General features: G+C 36.7%; 1 protein-coding gene across 1 annotated transcript; it reads left to right on the plus strand.

The window, feature by feature from the left end:
- Positions 1-5,549: 5,549 nt before the first annotated feature.
- Positions 5,550-15,634, plus strand: LOC106087807 (uncharacterized). The gene is made up of 3 exons (XM_013252978.2): positions 5,550-6,049; positions 6,182-6,464; positions 14,106-15,634. Exons 1-3 carry the CDS (start codon positions 6,008-6,010, stop codon positions 15,632-15,634), a joined length of 1,854 nt encoding a protein of 617 aa, XP_013108432.1. The 5' UTR covers positions 5,550-6,007.
- Positions 15,635-17,747: the final 2,113 nt, after the last annotated feature.

Below are 17,747 nucleotides of genomic sequence, written 5' to 3' on the forward strand. Positions count from 1 at the left end.
TCATAAATTATGAAAGTATGTCCTACCAATTGAAATCTGTATTTTTGTTTCAACATCTTTTACCTAAAAAAAGTAATCACGAAAAAATTTCGCGAAAATCGAACATAGTACCAACCATTAAGCGAAAATGTCATTGAAAGAATACCTTCAGAGAAAATGCTGTAGCCATTTTTTTTGTTTACAAAACAATTCTTTGTAATTTTGTCTTTAATGAAAATGCTATGAAACGAAAAATTTATCCTTAGAGAAGATTTTATTGATATTTTGTCTCGAAAATTTTCCTTGAAATTTTACAAAGATTTTTGCAAAAGATTAACTTTGACAAAATATTCTGCAAGACATAAAATTTCGACAAAATTTCTTATGAAAATTAATTTTTTGATAATTTTTTTAACCAAATTTCGACAAAATATTCTGCAAGACATAAAATTTCGACAAAATTTCTTATGAAAATTAAATTTTTGATAATTTTTTTTAAACCAAATTTCGACGAAAATTTCTATGAAAACTGAATTTTGATGCAAAATCATATGTCAACGAAATTTTCTATGAAAATCAAATTTAGACAGAATTTTTCATAGAAATTTTATATTGACAAAATTTTCAGCAATCAGGCTCTCTTGATGTTCTTGGCATGAAAATACAATGTGATGTTCGTTGGCCAAACATGTATTCGAAATGTCGAAAGAAGCGTCTAAGTGCTTGGGCTTTCTTAAGCGGTGCATCAGATACTTCACTCCATCTGATCTTCTCAATATCTATATTGCTTGCATCAGCCCGAAAATGGAATATAACTCACATCCCAAGGCATCCTTGGAGCTACTCGACCATGTCTAAAGAAGAGCGATGGTATTCATAGGGAACACTGTGGTATACAACTCTATTGTTCCACTTGAGCATCGTCGGAATGTAGGATGCGTGGCACTGTTCTTCGATACTTTTATGGTGTGTATTCCACTGATATACGTATACTTATATCTGTACGTAAGGATGTTTGTCAGAAATACAAGACTTTTCAGGAATTCACACCTGTTTGTTATTGATTGGCTAGCTGAACGGACCATGCACTGTAGGGATAATTCTTTTTTCGCTCGTACTGTTCGTATGTGGAATCGATATCTACCAATTATAACATCCAGATATTTAAGACGAATGCCAATAAATAATACTCCCTCTTCATGCCATTCGCCAAAGCAATGCGTTGCATATATAGGGGACATCCCCTGCGTTTTAATCAAAGAAAAAATAAAAGCGTGATAAGTTCGGCCGGGCCGAATCTTATATACCCTCCACCATGGATCGCATTTGTTAAGTTCTTTGAATTACTTTTTCAAATATATATGAGCTATATGAAGTTATCGACCGATATGGACCGTACTTGTCATGCCGTAAAAGTCATTGAAAAATATCACCTCCAAAATGTCAGGCAAATTGAATAAGAATTGCGTTCTCTAGGAGCTCAAGAAGTCTAATCGGGAGATCGGTTTATATGGCAGCTATATCAGGTTATGAACTGATTTAGACCATACACAGTCGTTGGAAGTCATAACAAAACTCTTCATGCTAAATTTCAGCCAAATCGGATAAGAATTTCGCCCTCTAGGAGCTCAAGAAGTTAAATCAGGATCGGTTCATAAGGGAGCTATATCAGGATCAGCGTTGCCACTCAAGAAAATTATTTCCTACCAAAACTTAAAAAAAATCCTACCAAACCCGACCCAAACCTATCAAATGTTCTGCAAGCTAAAAATGCGGTATATGGTTTTTTACCCACCACCAAAAGTTTGCCATTTTGCAATTGCATTTGCTACACATCAAATTATACATTCTCAACCCTACAAAGTACACATACTATTGGGTTGCCCAAGAAGTAATTGCGGATTTTTCATATAGTCGGCGTTGACAAATTTTTTCACAGCTTGTGACTCTGTAATTGCATTCTTTCTTCTGTCAGTTATCAGCTGTTACTTTTAGCTTGCTTTAGAAAAAAAGAGTAAAAAAGTATATTTGGTTAATAAAAATGAATAATAATTTGATGAAGTTCATTCTAAGCCTCATTAAAAATGCATTCTTTCTTTTAAAAAATCCGCAATTACTTTTTGGCCAACCCAATACATCGTTGTAAGACAATCTAGATCCGATCAGATTCGCCTATATCTTGATATAGCATCCCTTATACCGATCTCCCGATTGGAAAACTTAAGATCATTGTATTGTATTATCATTGTTGTATTATTGCCTTGATTTCCATAAACAAATGGGCCGGATGGAAATACAGCGATCTCGCGATTTAATAGTTTGAACTCAGAAATGCACGTTCACTACTCATTTTCGCCGTTACAGTGAGTAGCAGGACACCTCAACATCTGAGTATGGACTGTTTTCTGGTTGAAGGCATTGAACGCACAAAAGCCACATTTTCTATTCCAACGAAATATGGAAGCGATCCCTTAACATTCGTACCAGTTACAGTCAATATCAAAAATACGCCCTTTTTCCCGAAAATTGAAGCAGTGAGGTCCGTCGTAAAAGTATTTGGCCCCTCGACATCCACCCCACCAAGAGAATAAAAACCTACCAATTTTGGTAGGAACCTAAAAAAAACGGCAACACTGACCAGGATATCCACTGATTTAAACCATACTTAACACAGTTGTTAGAAGTCATACCAAAACGATATGTGCAAAACTTCAACCAAATCAGATAAGAATTGCGCCTTCTAGAAGCTCAAGAAATCTAATCGGGAGATCGGTTTATATGGCTACGTCAGGCTATGAACTGATTTAGAACATGCTTACCACAGTTGTTGGAAGTCATTACTAATTGCGGTCTCTAGGAGCTCAAGAAGTCTTATCGGAAGATCGGTTTATATGGCAGCTACATCAGGTTATGAACTGATTTAGACCATACTTAGCACAGTTGTTGCATGTCATAAAAAAACATCTCATGCAAAATCGGATAAGAAGTGCGCCCTATAGACGCTCAAGAAATCAAGAACCAAGTTCTGTTTATAAGTCAGCTATATCAAAACATGGACCGATTTGGCCTATTTACAATACCAACCGACCTACACTTATAAGACATATTTTTGCAAAATTTCTAGCGTCTAGCTTTACTGCTCCGAAAGTTAGCGTGCTTTCGACAGACGGACGGACGGACATGGCTAGATCGTCTTTAAATATTATGACAATCAAGAATATATATACTTCATAGGGTCTTAGATGAATATTTCGAGGTGTTATTAACGGTCGAAATAAGTATACCCTCATCCTATGGTGGAGGGTATAAGAACCATACTCATAAAACTCCAAATGTTATGTGTATTTCAAAAAATCTCTGAAAAATGGAGGGCAAAAAATGGATGGCAATTAAGCTTAAATTCAGTTGACAATAGGAAGTTATACAAAGTTAACAAGGAAAAAAGCGTTAAGTTCGGCCGGGCCTAAATTTGGATACCCACCAACCTCGGGTATATATGTTAACCACCTTTCGTCATGATCCGGTGAAAAATGCATAATTTATGCCCCTGTAGCAGCTTTATTGAAATATCGTTCGACTTGTACAAAATTTGACACGGATATTGAGAGGTCTAATAAGTACCAGTCATTTTTCAATTTTTTAGAACGAAATATTGGTCTTTTTGGTAGCCATATCCAAATATAGACCGATCTGAATCATATACGACACGGATGTCGTAAGACACAAATTTCAGCGAAATCGGATTATGAATGTGCTTTTTATGGGGCCAAGACTTTAAATCGGCGGATCGGTCTATATGGTAGCTATATCCAAATCTGAACCGATCTGAGCCAAATTGAAGAGGGCTATCGAAGGGCCTAACACAACTCACTGTCCCAAATTTCTGCAAAATCGGACAATAAATGCGCCTTTAATGGGCCCAAGACCTTAAACCGAGATATCGATCTATATGGCAGCTATATCCAAATCTGAACCGATCTGAGCCAAATTGAAGAGGGCTATCAAAAAGCCAAACACAACTCACTGTCCCAAATTTCGGCGAAATCGAGCAATAAATGCGCCGTTTATGGGCCCAAGACCTTAAACCGAGAGATCGGTCTATATGGAAGCTATTTCCAAATCTGAACCGATCTGTGCCATATTGCATGTAGATGTCGAGGGGCCTAACACAACTCACTGTCCCAAATTTTGGCGATATCGGACAATAAATGCGCTTTTATGGGCCCAAAATCTTAAATCGAGAGATCGGTCTATATGACAGCTATATCCAAATCTGGACCGATCTGGGCCAAATTTCAGAAAGATGTCGAAGGGCTTAACACAACTAACTGTCCCAAGTTTCGGCAAAATCGGATAATAAATGTGGATTTTATTGGCGCAAGACCATAAATCGAGAGATCGGTCTATATGGCAGCTATATCCAAATCGGAACCGATCTGGGCCAAATTGAAGATGGATGTCGAAGGACCTAACACAACTCACTGTCCCAAATTTCAAATTTTCACTTAATAAATGTGGCTTTATTGGCCTACGATCCTAAATCGGCGGATCGGTCTATATGGGGGCCATATCAAGATATAGTTCGATGTAGTCCATCTTCGAACTTAACCTGGACAAAAAAGAATTTGTGCAAATTTTCAGCTCAATATCTCTATTTTTAAAGACTGTGGCGTGATTTCAACAGACAGACGGACGGACATGGCTAGATCGCTTTAGATTTTTACGCGGATCAAGAATATATATACTTTGTAGGGTCGGAAATGGATATTTCGATGTGTTGCAAACAGAATGACAAAATTAATATATTCCCCCATTCTTCGGTGGTGGGTATAAAAAAGATCTTAAAGAGCTACTACAGAAATTGCAAGATATGAAACTTGAAGGATAAATCCTCAATCTCGCTCCTAACACGACGACGGTCTATTCCCTTTGGAAAATGTCCATAGCTGTCATACCGTGGCTTAAAGTAAACCATTCATTTAAAAAAACCAGCCAATTAAAAATTTCGTGAGAATCGGTTAACAAATCCGCAAATTAATGCTTTATTATTGATATATTTTCAGAAAATCCGCTGACAAAGTCTCTAAATTTTGAAAATCTGGTGATTCATATGTAGGGGAACTATTTCTAAATCCGAATCCATTTCTAAGACAGCAATGTCGAGAGTAGCAAAATAATTCTTTGTGCCAAATTTTGTGATGTATGTGCCAAGAGACGATCGGATAAAAATTACGACAGACAGACCGATAGAGTTAAATCGAATCAGAAAATAATTCAGAGTCGGTCCGTACACTTGTCAAAGGGCCTATCTTTCCTACTTCTGAGCGTTACAAACAAATGCACTGAGTTATAATACAGTATTGCTGTTGGTTATAACAACTAAATTGTTTATTACGCAAAAGTTTTTCCATTCACTAGTTTTTTTGCTAAATGTGATATAACACACTCTCGGAGATACAAAAAAAAAATTAAAACACTCCATAAATTTGAAACCATCATAGAAAAAAGTGGATAATTCTTAAAGCATTTTTGTTTCTGCACACAAAAAACATCAAAAGACACAGCTTAATTTCATATTTCACAACTAAAGTCGACCAAGACGAAGAAGATTGTAACTGAAATCGAAACCAAAAAGAGATTGAAAAACTCAACGCTCAATCTAAGGGGCAAATTTCAAGTTCAAGAGATGTCAGAAAAGCCCAAAAAGTACAATATGAACATCATGAACACGAACAAATTTATGTACAAAACCACGTAATGTAGCAACAACAAACATGGCACTCAAGCAGAATTGAAGAAAAAATCCAAAAACAAATGTCATCTCCAGAACGAATGAAATGAAAATGATTTGCAACACCGAGTTTATATAAATGCCATTTTTAGATGGCATTCTGATTAGTTTTATCTAAAATACTTTACCAAACAAAACGTAACGTGGAGAAGAAAGTTTTAAAATCGGACAACTAAAGTGAAATTTAACAAAAAAAAAAAAAGAAAAACGAAAGAAATATTCACAAAAAAAATCGAAATGCGCGCGTATTGTTTGGCGGTGGTGCTGATATTGGCCATGGTAAGTTTGCAAGACAAATGAGGCAAAAATCGGCAAAAAAAAAAAAACAAACCACATCGAGAGTTAAAAAATCGAAAAAATAACCGGCTTATAAAAAAAAGTGTCTTAATTTTAACTGCTATGTTACTACAGATATCGGCCCTTTACTGCATCCCCATTGAGGTTGTCTACACAGGCGACAGCTGCGCCTGCCCCAAATCCCTCAACTATTTAGTCAATGTACCACCTCCACCGCAGCCCAAAGAGAGTAAACGCTACGAACATGGCTATAAATTAGAAGTGCCCCCACCGGCTAAGACCAAAATGACCTATACTTTTGATTTTACCGTACAGGAGCCCAAGACTCCCATCCCCATGGAAGATGAAAAATTGAATTTGTATGCTAAAGTGGATCGCATTACAGCCCATAAAAAAGGTAGGTGACAAAATAAATGGCAAACTCGGTGGTGTGTGCTAATAACAGTCGAAATAAAATAATCCATGAGTGTTATAAAAACTATAAATTATTGTAACATCAAAAGTAAAAACTTCGAAAAATACCTTTTTGTTGGAAACAAGAAAAAAATTTAAATACCGGAGTTTTCTTAAAATCTTGCAAAGTTTTGTGCAAAACGAATTTAAATTTGGACAATTTTCCGCCTATATCCAAATCTGAACTGTTTTTCAATCAATAGCGTTCCTGCTTGGATTAAAATAGTGACAACTCTAAAATGTACAACAAATGATGACAAATGGACAACAAATGCAGATTTTTGATCGATCACTGAATATGTTAACAGACAAAGGGGTATTGCTTATTCAAAGCAGAATGAGATTCTAAGCCGAACGGTATACTTAAAAATAGGTCTAGCTCTTCTTGCTGTTAGCGTTGCAAGTTATAAGACTCCCTACCAAGCTAATGGTGTAGGGTTTCATACCAAATTACAATTTAATAAATGTTCCACTTTTCGTGGTTATCGTGGTTATAACCATCACTATTGGATGGGGGTTAGATCTTCCCGTTACTAAAATTTTCTACCGATTGGCCAACTTCTTTGCTGTGGAATGCTGTATCACCAATCCCAAAGCCTCTGCTAAATTTCATCCAAATAGGGTCAGATTTAGATATAGCTCCCATAGAGATAATTGCTGGAGTGTATGTTGAAAACTACGTAATGGGAGCTATATTCAAATCTTAACCGATTTTTATAGAATTTGGCAGAGTTTATTTCAGATCGGTAATCTAACATTGCATACCAAAAATGATTACAAATTTATCAAGCTCGTGGTCTGTAATTAATAGGGTGGGATAATTTGAACATCTTGAGGGACGCTTCGCTTTGCTCATTAAAGTCAAAAGGTGCACTCTAATATACATCCGTGGTGTTCGGTACACAAAGTTTTGAGTTAATGCGTTTTGATTATCGATTATTATACCCACCACCATAGGATGGGTGCATACATTACGTTTGTAAGACATCGAAATATTGAATATATAAAGTATATATATTCCAGAATATATAAAGTATATATATTCTGGATCGTCTCGATATTCTAAGTCGATCTAGCCATGTCCGTCCGTCTGTCGAAATTACGATAGCATCGTTGGGGATTGCAAATGGGCCATATCGGTTCAGATTTGTATACAGCCCCCATACGATACTTGGTATGGAAGTTGGAAGTCATAACTCAAGTCTTTTTTCTAAATTTCAGCCAAATTTGATGGAAATTGAGGCTTCTAGGGGCTCATCATCAATCAAATATATATCTATATCTGTTTATAAACCCATTCTGACCATACTTGGCATGGAAGTCCAAAATTTGTTCCAAATCGGGGTATCAAACCGATCTCCCGATTTGACTTCTTGATTTTCAATTTCAATTTTCAATTCAATTTTCATCCGATATGGCAAAAATTTGAAACAAAGACGTGAGTTACCCCTTCCAACATCCATGCCAAGTATGATCCGAATCGGTCTATACAGCCCCCATATAAACCGATTCCCGGATTTGATTCTTGTGTCCTTAGAAGCCTCAATTTTCATCCTATTTGTCTGAAATTTAAAATAAAGACTTGAGTTATGACTTCCAACATCCATGCCATGTATGGTCCGAATCGGTGTATAAACAGATAAAGCCCCCATATAAACCGATTCCCGGATTTGATTCTGGAGTCATTAGAAGCCTCAATTTTCATCCTATTTGTCTGAAAATTTGAAATAAAGAATTCAGTTATGACTTCCAACATCCATGCCAAGTATGGTCAGAATCGGTGTATTAACGGATAAAAGCCCCATATAAATAGATTTCCAGATTTGACTTCTTAAGCCCTAAGAAGGCTCAATTTTCATCCGAGACTTAATTTACGACTTCCAACATCCATGCCAAGTATGGTCAGAATCGGTTTATAAACAGATATTGCCCCCATATAAACCGATTCCACGATTTAACTTCTTGAGCCCCTAGAAGCCTCAATTCCATCCAATTTGGCTGAAATTTGGAAAAAAGACTTGAGTTATAAAGAGATATAGCCCCTACTTATAAGGCGATCCCCGGATTTGACTTCTTCAGTCTTTATAAGCCTAAATTTTCACCTGATTCGGTTGAAAACCTATCTTATGACTAACAACATCAGTACCAAGTTTTATCCGAATCGATCAATATGGTGATTTAGGGCCCCTAAGTACCGATTTTCCCAATATGACTTCTTAAGACCAAAATAATTCAAATACAAACTCAGCTTATAAGGGTAAAATTTTAGCGGAAACTATGGTAGTGGGTACCCAAGATTTGGTCCGACAGAACTTAGCACGCTTTTACTTGTTTCATCTAAATAATAGAAAAACAAGCAAAAGCGTGCTAAGTTCGGACGGGCCGAATCTTATATAACCTTCAACATGGATTGTATTTGTCAAGTTCTTTGAATGACTTTTTCAAATATATATGAGCTATATCAAGTTATTAACCGATATGGACTGTACTTGTCATGTCGTAAAAGTAATATAAAAATATCACCTCCAACATTTCAGACAAATCGTGTAATAATTGCGCCTTGAGGATGCTCAGAAAGTCAAATTGGGAGATCGGTTTATATGGCAGCTATTTCAGTTTATGAACCGATTTAGACCATACTTGGCACAGTTATTGGAAGTCATATCAAAACGTATGCAAAATTTCAGCCAAATTGAATGACAATCAGGTCCTCTAGACGCTCAGGAAGTCAAGATCCAAGAGCGGTTTAAATGACAGCTATATCAGGTTTAGACCTTACATGATGTTGTTGGATGTCATACCAAAACGATATGTGCGAAATTTCAGTCAAATCGGATAAGAATTGCGCCCTTTAGAAGCTCAAGAAGTCAAGACCCAAAAAAGGTTTATATGGCAGCTATATCAAAACATGGATCGATGTGGCCCATTTACTAACCCAACCGACCTACACCAATAAGAAGTATTCGTGCAAAATTTCAAGCGCCTAGCTTTACTCCTTCGAAAGTTAGACTGCTTTTGACAGGCGGACGGATGGACATGGCTAGATCGACTTAAAGTGTCGAGACGATCAAGAATATATATACTTTATGAGGTCTTAGACGAATATTTAGAGATGTCGAAATTAGTATACCCCCATGACGAAATTCGTATACCTCCATACTATGTTGGAGAGTATAAAAACTCGTATGAAGTACTTTGGGGCCCTAGGCGCGGCAAAGCGCACTATAAACAAGTAAAACACATTCAGCCCTATTCTGAATAACAATTTCCTGGGGGTTGTTTCCCTACTCCCTTTTCCCTTATTCTAAACAAACTTCGAAAAAGGGAAATATCTCCCAAGGGAAAAATTAGGTATTCTGAAAATAAAATTTGGGAAGAATTTCCCCAAACAAATGGATGAGAGTTAGGATAAAAAAAACTACGAATTTAATTATTTTTTTATAATATGATACGACTTCTTACTATTTGCGAACAATTTATTATGTACGGAAATTATTCTTCACTTTTTCATCAAAAACAAGTACACATTTTGTTAGGTTCTCCCGGTTAAAATATGTTATGTACCCATCATAAAAGGTTTGCATAAGTTTTTCAGTTTTATTGACAATAAAAGACGAGAATTCTAGAGTTGGTATATGAACAGGTATCAAAAATGTGGTTCATATTTTAATATGCTTAGACCCATATGTATAAAGATATGTCGCTAAGTGGAACGCCGTTCGAAGTTTGATACTAAAAGGAGGTCCCTTATCACAGAGCTTTAGAATCGGGTAGCACTTATAGCTATGCAAGAAGTTCTCTGCCTGTTTCTTAATGGAATGTTCATGGGTAAATTTGCAACATTGCACTTTAGACCATTAATTATTCAAAAATACTTGGTGCTACATTTGACAGCATTTACGGGTCGTATTTACGGCTTTAAGTCGCTTTTCGGCATCACTATGCCCAGCTGCCGTCCCAAACGCAAAGAAAAACGCCCGCTGCCAGAAAATATCGATTAGATCTTCGGATGTTAGCTCCATAAAAGTAGGGGTTTATATTCTTTTCATTTTATTTTATTTTATTTCATGCAATGCAAAGCCATCAGGCCTATGAACAATCACACTATGCATAAGAAGTATTTTCTAACCAAAGCTTAAAAAAACGACTCAATTAGCGTATCACTTAGACCATCACAGCATTCATGATGACGAAGTAGAAACAAATGCTACTCACTAAAGTAGTTCTGCCCAAGAATGATCCAGTAGATTTAGCCACCCAAACTCCTCAAACGCTTCGAATAGCCAACCCCTCATATGCCTTTCTACGCTTATGATGGGATCTATATCAGGTTATAGTGCGATTCGGACCATACTAATCACGATCGTTGGAAGTCCGTGCAAAATTTCAACTCAAACGGACAACATTTGCTGATTCTAGGAGCTCAAGAAATCAAATTGGTTTATATGCGGGCTATATCAGGTTATAGACCATTTCGACCCATGCATAGAATGGTTGTTGGGAGTGGTAACAGAAGAGAACGCTACTTACAAAATTTCAGCGAAATAGGATAATAATTGTGGCTTCTGAGGGCTATGATTTCAAATCAGGATATCGGCATAAAGGGGGGCTATATCCAAATGTGAACCGATATGACCCATTTGTAATACTCAACGACCTACATCAATCAGAAGTATCTGTGCACAATTTCAAGCGGCTTGCTTTACGCGTTCGACCGCTGTCGTGATTTTCACAGACGGACGTACGAACGGACGGACGGACATCGCTAGATCGAATCAGAATGTCAAGACGATCAAGAATTTATATACTTTATGAGGTCACAGATGAATACTTCGAGGTATTACAAACGGAATGATTAGTATACTCCCCATCTCATGGTGGTGGGTATAAAAATGATTGTATTTACAAGACCACAAATAAAACAATCTCGTAACAAACGGCGCCAGGCTGGATGCAACACAATGACAATATTTTGCGCCGAAAACAAGTATCCATCCACAGTATTCTTAACACATTCATGCTGTTTACTTGTCGAAAAGTTTGTTTATGGCTTATGAATTATTTGATTTTTTTGACATCGGAAAAGTATCCCCTGATGCCTTATTCTGTCGCTACTCTGGTATCACATTGGACTTAAAAATTGTCTAAGTGAGTCTGTAAAGGACTGCCACTCTTACCTAAACTAACCTAGCTGTCTCCTAGATATCATCTGAGACTATACATTGAATAATAAAAAATTTTCCACAAATACTTCCCATTGATGTAGATCGACTGAGATTGAAAATGGGTCATATCGGTTTATGTTTTGATATAGCTGCCGTATGAACTAATCTGGGATCTTGACTTCTTGAGCCTTTGGAGAGCAGAATTCTTGTTCGATTTGTCTGAAATTTCGCATGAGATGTTTTGTTCTGACTTCCAATAACTGTACCAAGAACGGTACAAAACGATTCATTATCTGATAAAGCTGCCATGTAAACCAATCTCGGATCTTGTCTTCTTGAGCATTTAGAGGGCGCAATTCTTATATGATTTGGCTGAAATTTTGCACAATGTGTTGATATCCAACAACCGTTCCGATTACGTCCCGATTTGGTTGAAATGTTGCAGCTTAAGTTTTGCTATGGGTTCCAACAGGCGTGCCATATAGACCGACCTGAAATTTTAAACGTGATATTTTTTATGACTTCTAATAGTCATAACAACTACGGTCCATATGTATCTGTAAATCTATTTCCTATATACATATTTGAAAAAGTTATTCAGAGAAGGTGCCAAATGCGATCTATGGTCGAGGGTATACAAGAGTTGACCCGGACGAACTTAACGCGATTTTACTTGTTTTTTTCTCTAATTTCTCAGTGTATTATTTACCATGTGCTAAATAAGCTTTCTCCATATCAAAAATTTTAATGTCTGTCCAAAATATGACTACGTAATTAAATTTGACTCTCAAACCATGACCTATTAATCAAAGATAGAAGAAGTAGAAAACAGAGAGAAAAATATTTTGATGACTACGTGTTTTTTGCTTTGCCATTTGTTTTGCGTGGTAAAATTGTGATGTTGCAGAAAATTCGTCTTTTATTTTCCGGGGTTTGTCAAGAATTTATGAAAACAATTTTTTTGTAATTTCTTTTCGTTATATTCACACGCTGCAATGGAATGTGGTTCTTTTAAATTTTTCTAGAGAAATTTCTTAAAAATTATTTAATAATAATATTTTTCCGAGACATTTTCACTATTTCTGGTTTCAACGAGCAAAATTGACCATGAAATTACATTTATTAAGGAAATAACAAAAAACCACGAGTCAAGATGATGGGTTAATGTCAAGACAACTTAGGTTTTGATGCAATTGAAATTTCTAAAACTACAGCAGAACTCAATATAGAAAATGTTAGCTTAATTGTATAAAAATGGGGTGCTACGGTGGCTCGCTCAAGAAGTTTAGGATGGTAGCTATATTGAGCCATGGGGCGGTTTGGTCCATCTGAAATTATAATTTAATTATTTGTGCAAAGTTTCAAGGACGAAAGCTGGCGCATTCTCGAAAGACTGCGTAGAGACATGGCTAGATCCCCTCAGAATGTCATGACGATCAAGAATGTAATATACTTTATAGAGACTTTTTATCTGGAAATGTTAAAAAACGGATAGACAAAGTTAGCCTACCGCACACTCACGGTAGAGGTCATAATTAGGCCATTTAGAGACTCAAGAACACAAATCAGAGGATCGATTTATATGAGGTACTGTATTAAAGCTAATAAACTATCGATAATCGCAACATTCGATATTTCTTATAATAAATATCGATAGTATCGATACCATCGTTTATTTCCCATCACCTATATTTCTTCAAAAGAAAATGAGAGGTGTGTGTGTTTTATTTTAGTGCAAATTACGATTAATCGTTGCGTATTATCTGTTATTGCAAGTTATCGATAACAGTACAACTTTGCACAGATATATTAACCAGAACATCTGATTTGCACATCGATAGTGCCATCGATATTTTGCCAGCTCTATACTGTATTCAAGTGTGAAACGATGTCACTGATACTTTCCATGGAAGTTGAAAGTCCGAACATAAAAGTTTATGCAAATCGGAGAAGAAATGGCCCCTCAAAGGGATGAAAAATTGCCATATAGGAAGTTCTGTTTATATGGGGACTTGGACTAAACATGAAACGATTGGATCAATTTTCAATCACAACCAAACAAAACGCATAAAAAGCATTCGTGGAATATTTCCAGCTCCTAGCGTTTCTAGAGAATCGTTGGATAATATTTCCAGCTCCTATCGTTTCTTGTTAACTAGTTAACGTGCTTTCGACAGATAGTTGGGTCTGTACGTCCGACTATAAGGCTAGACCATCTTAGAATGTCATGATGTTTATAGAAAACTACTTCATAGAGTCTTAAGGTAAAATTACAAGGAGTTACAAAAGGAATGTTCAAAGTTAAAATACCCCCATTTTAAAAATTTTAAATCTCATAATTTTTATAAAATCTTATTTAACAAATCATGTTTCAAACCCATTTCTGACTTCTTCGTATCTTTTTCTTTTTACCCCTACAGATTGCGTGCCCACAAAAGGTGTCAAATCGCCCCTCTGCAAATGTGTTGGAAAATGCCAATGTTCCCACTGTAGGTACGTATCATCAGCAATGCCGCTAGAGACTGTCATTAGGCAGAGTTCACAATCATATGACCATCCAAATAGTCTGTATAAAACCTCAAAACGAACGCCATATCCCGTCTTAGCCTGGGCTGCCATTGTCACACCAGTGAAAAAGGAACCAACCTTTCATGAGAATCAGTTGGTGGCCCCTTTCAGAAGTCGCAGTAGAAGGGATTTAAGCTCAATTTTCGGACTTAATCGTAAGACAAATAATGAAAAACGATCTGAACGTATGATTAAACAGTACACCAAACGTTTGCCACCCAAAGAGGAAGTGACCACTATGCCCTCAATTATTCCCAGTTTGGGGGAAAACTTTAAACCCTTTGCCGTCTTTCCAAAATTAAACGATGTAAAGCGTCCTTTTGAGAAATTACACGAAATGATGTTCTCCCCCCCGGGCGGGCAACAGAGAAAAAAACGTGACATTAAAGGGGAATACGATATGTTGGAGAAAGAACGGGAACAAATGGATTTGACATTGCCCGAAATTATCCAATACATGCCGGAGACTCTGGATCCCAATTTCAAAAGAGGTCGTTGCCAATTTGGCAATTGTCAGCTTCATGGGCAGCACTTGCACAAATCCCACAAAAAAGAGTTTGGTGACGACAAGGCAGGCCAGAGTTTAGCCAACGATGAACCCATAAACTATGAGGCTTCTGATGATCACAAAAATGTCTCTGGCAAAGGGGATCAGGATCAGGACAATGAAGGTACTCACAACTCCTCCAATGCCAGCAGTGAAAATGACATTAATCGTTCATCATCGCTTTCCCCCAAGAAACGAAATGTCAATCATTACAGCTGCAGTCATTTGAAGCATTTCATCTCTCCCCCTCCTCCATCCGAAGGCTATTACATTGAGTCTTATGATGATGCCAGGCCATTCCCACCCACAGGGCCCTTCTATGAGCCGCCGTATGATATGCGTTCATCACAATACGATGCAGCCAATCCTGCATATTTATATCCCTTACAGCCAGTTTATCCAACATCCCACACACCGCAACAATTCTATGCACCAGAACCCGAATATCAAGTTGGGCCTAAAGAGTCCTATGACCTACCAACTACATACCCATCTCATTTGAGGCAATCCTTAAATGATGATGTTCATATTACGCGTGAGCCTATTAATAGCCCCCTTCCTCCCGGTTTCAATGTGAATCCCTATTTGGATCAAGTCATAGCCGATATAGTTAGCCAGCATGTGGCCTTTATTGAGTCCCACAGCCCCAAAGATGATGAATTGGTGGAGCATCCTCTGGCATGGCAGGATAAAGAAACCAAATCATTCCTTAAGCTGCTCGCTGAAGGGCGCTTTCAAAGATTATTTGGCGAAGAAGACGAACGACCGGATGCCTATGCCCCTGCCGGTTTCTTTCGATTACAATTTCCTCCAGCGAGGCCGAGCTATCATTGATATTCAGTGATTCTTAGACTTAGACTTAGCATAGATTATTGTCTTTTTTAAGTAGTTGTTATATAATTATTTATGAATAAAATTTAAGTGTTTTCTATTTGATGCTTTTTTCTTTTTATTTCTTTTTACTTTTAGTTGTGGTTACTAAATGACCTAATCTAATGTCATACTTCACTCATCCTGCGCAATAAGGTTATGACCAATCTCAATGCTGCATCCACCGACCCATATGCATGTTAATATTACGATTGGGACTTTTTTTTAAAGAACAAACATTTTAGCTATTCCTTTAAAAAATTTTTTTGTAATCACTTTCATATAATAAACTTTCTTAATTTTCCAATCGAAAACTGATTTCTCAATAGTTTTAATGCATGGGCTAAAGCTTGGAGCAGCTACGAGATTGGTAACAATTCGCAATTAAAGTCGCAGGGTGATATAGGGTCCATTTAAGATAATCCATTCAGTTCAGTATATTCCACAAAGTCTACTGGGATTCAGTAAACAAACTCTTTAGGTTGTTTATTAGGTGTAGGCAAACTGTGGATTCTAATATTCTGTCATCATAAGAGGTAGACTTACTATATCTTTACAATTGTAAATTATATTTATTCTGGATGGCCATGACTATCAAAGTCGATCCATTTACTTTCTTCGAACCGTCCGTGATTCAAAGGAGCGAATAAGACTCGCCGTTCAAAATTTTAGAGTGTTAGAGGACTCTAACGAACATCACTTATCCAATTTCAGCCATGTTGATTTCCAGAAAATTTCAGGTTTCTAAGGGCCTAAAAAGGGAAAATCGAACCAAAGATTTTCATTGAAAATTAACAAACCTGTACTGACATGACCCCATTCCAACTTTCTATATGAATAAGAAGTATTAGTGCAAAATTTCAAATGGATATTGATTTATTCGGTAGAATGTACCGGATTTTGACATTTGGATATGACTAGTTCGTCTTCGAATGTGAAGATGTATACCAAACATAACACATGTACATTTGTGCCAAAAATGGTGTCAATGTACTAGACTTGCCAGATGGTCGCTATTATAGCGACTTTCTCCGTTTCTCCCGATTCTCGACCATTGGGAAAAATGTTGGAAAATTTTGATTTTAAGACTGTCTTTACAATGAGTTGTCGAGATAACTCATTAAAACCTTCACTCGAAATTTTAGCAGAATCAAGTAAAAAAGGAGATCGATTTATACGCAATATAGGCATTAAATGAATAACTCACGGTGTAAATTTCATCAAAACTGTTCGAAATTTAATAATCGGAAAATGGGTCCATAATATAGCTCCTATAGGTGCCATATTGGTCGATCTTCCTATTGAATTTCTCAGCCTCAATGCAATTTCACTCAAATATAGCACTTAGAGTTGGATTTACCCATATTCTGGGTTTTACTATAACTCACTGTTTAGAATATTACGGAAAACTCGAATATAATACACTTATGAGCTCAAGAAATCACTCCGTTTTTTATACTCTCCACCATAGGATGGGGCATACTATTTTCGTCATTCTGTTTCTAACACATTGAAATATTGATTTGAGACTGAACAGAGTATATATATTCTTGATCGTCTTGACATTATTAACCGATTAACCATATCCGTTCGTCCTTCCATCTGCCGATAACACGATAACTTTCGAAGAAATAAAGCTAGGCGCTTGAAATTTTACACAAACACTTTATATTATTGTAGATCGGTTGGGATTGCAAATGGGCTATATTGGTCCATGGCTGTCATATAAAGTGATATTGGATCTTAACTTCTTTGGTCTCTAGCTTAATTTTTATCCGATTTGGATGACATTTTGTATGTGGTGTTTTGTTATGATTTCCAACAACTGTATGGTCAACATGGGTTCATAACCTGATATAGCTGCCATATAAACCGATCTCGGATCTTGATTTCTTGAGCGTCTAGAGTCCGCAATTACTATCCGATATAGTTGAAATTGTGCATGAAGTGTTTTGTTTTGACTTCCAAGAATGGTCTAAATCGGTTCAAAACCTGATATAGCTCCCACATAAAAGGATCTCCCTATTATACTTCTTGAGCCTCTAAGGGCTAAATTTTTAAACGATTTGGCTGAAAT

The sequence above is a fragment of the Stomoxys calcitrans genome, chromosome 4, assembly GCF_963082655.1.
Source record: "Stomoxys calcitrans chromosome 4, idStoCalc2.1, whole genome shotgun sequence".
Lineage (NCBI taxonomy): Eukaryota > Metazoa > Arthropoda > Insecta > Diptera > Muscidae > Stomoxys > Stomoxys calcitrans.

Excerpts from the sequence above, each read along its gene's own strand:
- LOC106087807 (XM_013252978.2), top strand. The coding sequence starts at position 6,008 with ATGCGCGCGTATTGTTTGGCGGTGGTGCTGATATTGGCCATG. Across the intron at positions 6,050-6,181 it reads TGGTGCTGATATTGGCCATG|ATATCGGCCCTTTACTGCAT; the intron begins GTAAGTTTGCAA and ends ATGTTACTACAG. Across the intron at positions 6,465-14,105 it reads CATTACAGCCCATAAAAAAG|ATTGCGTGCCCACAAAAGGT; the intron begins GTAGGTGACAAA and ends TTACCCCTACAG.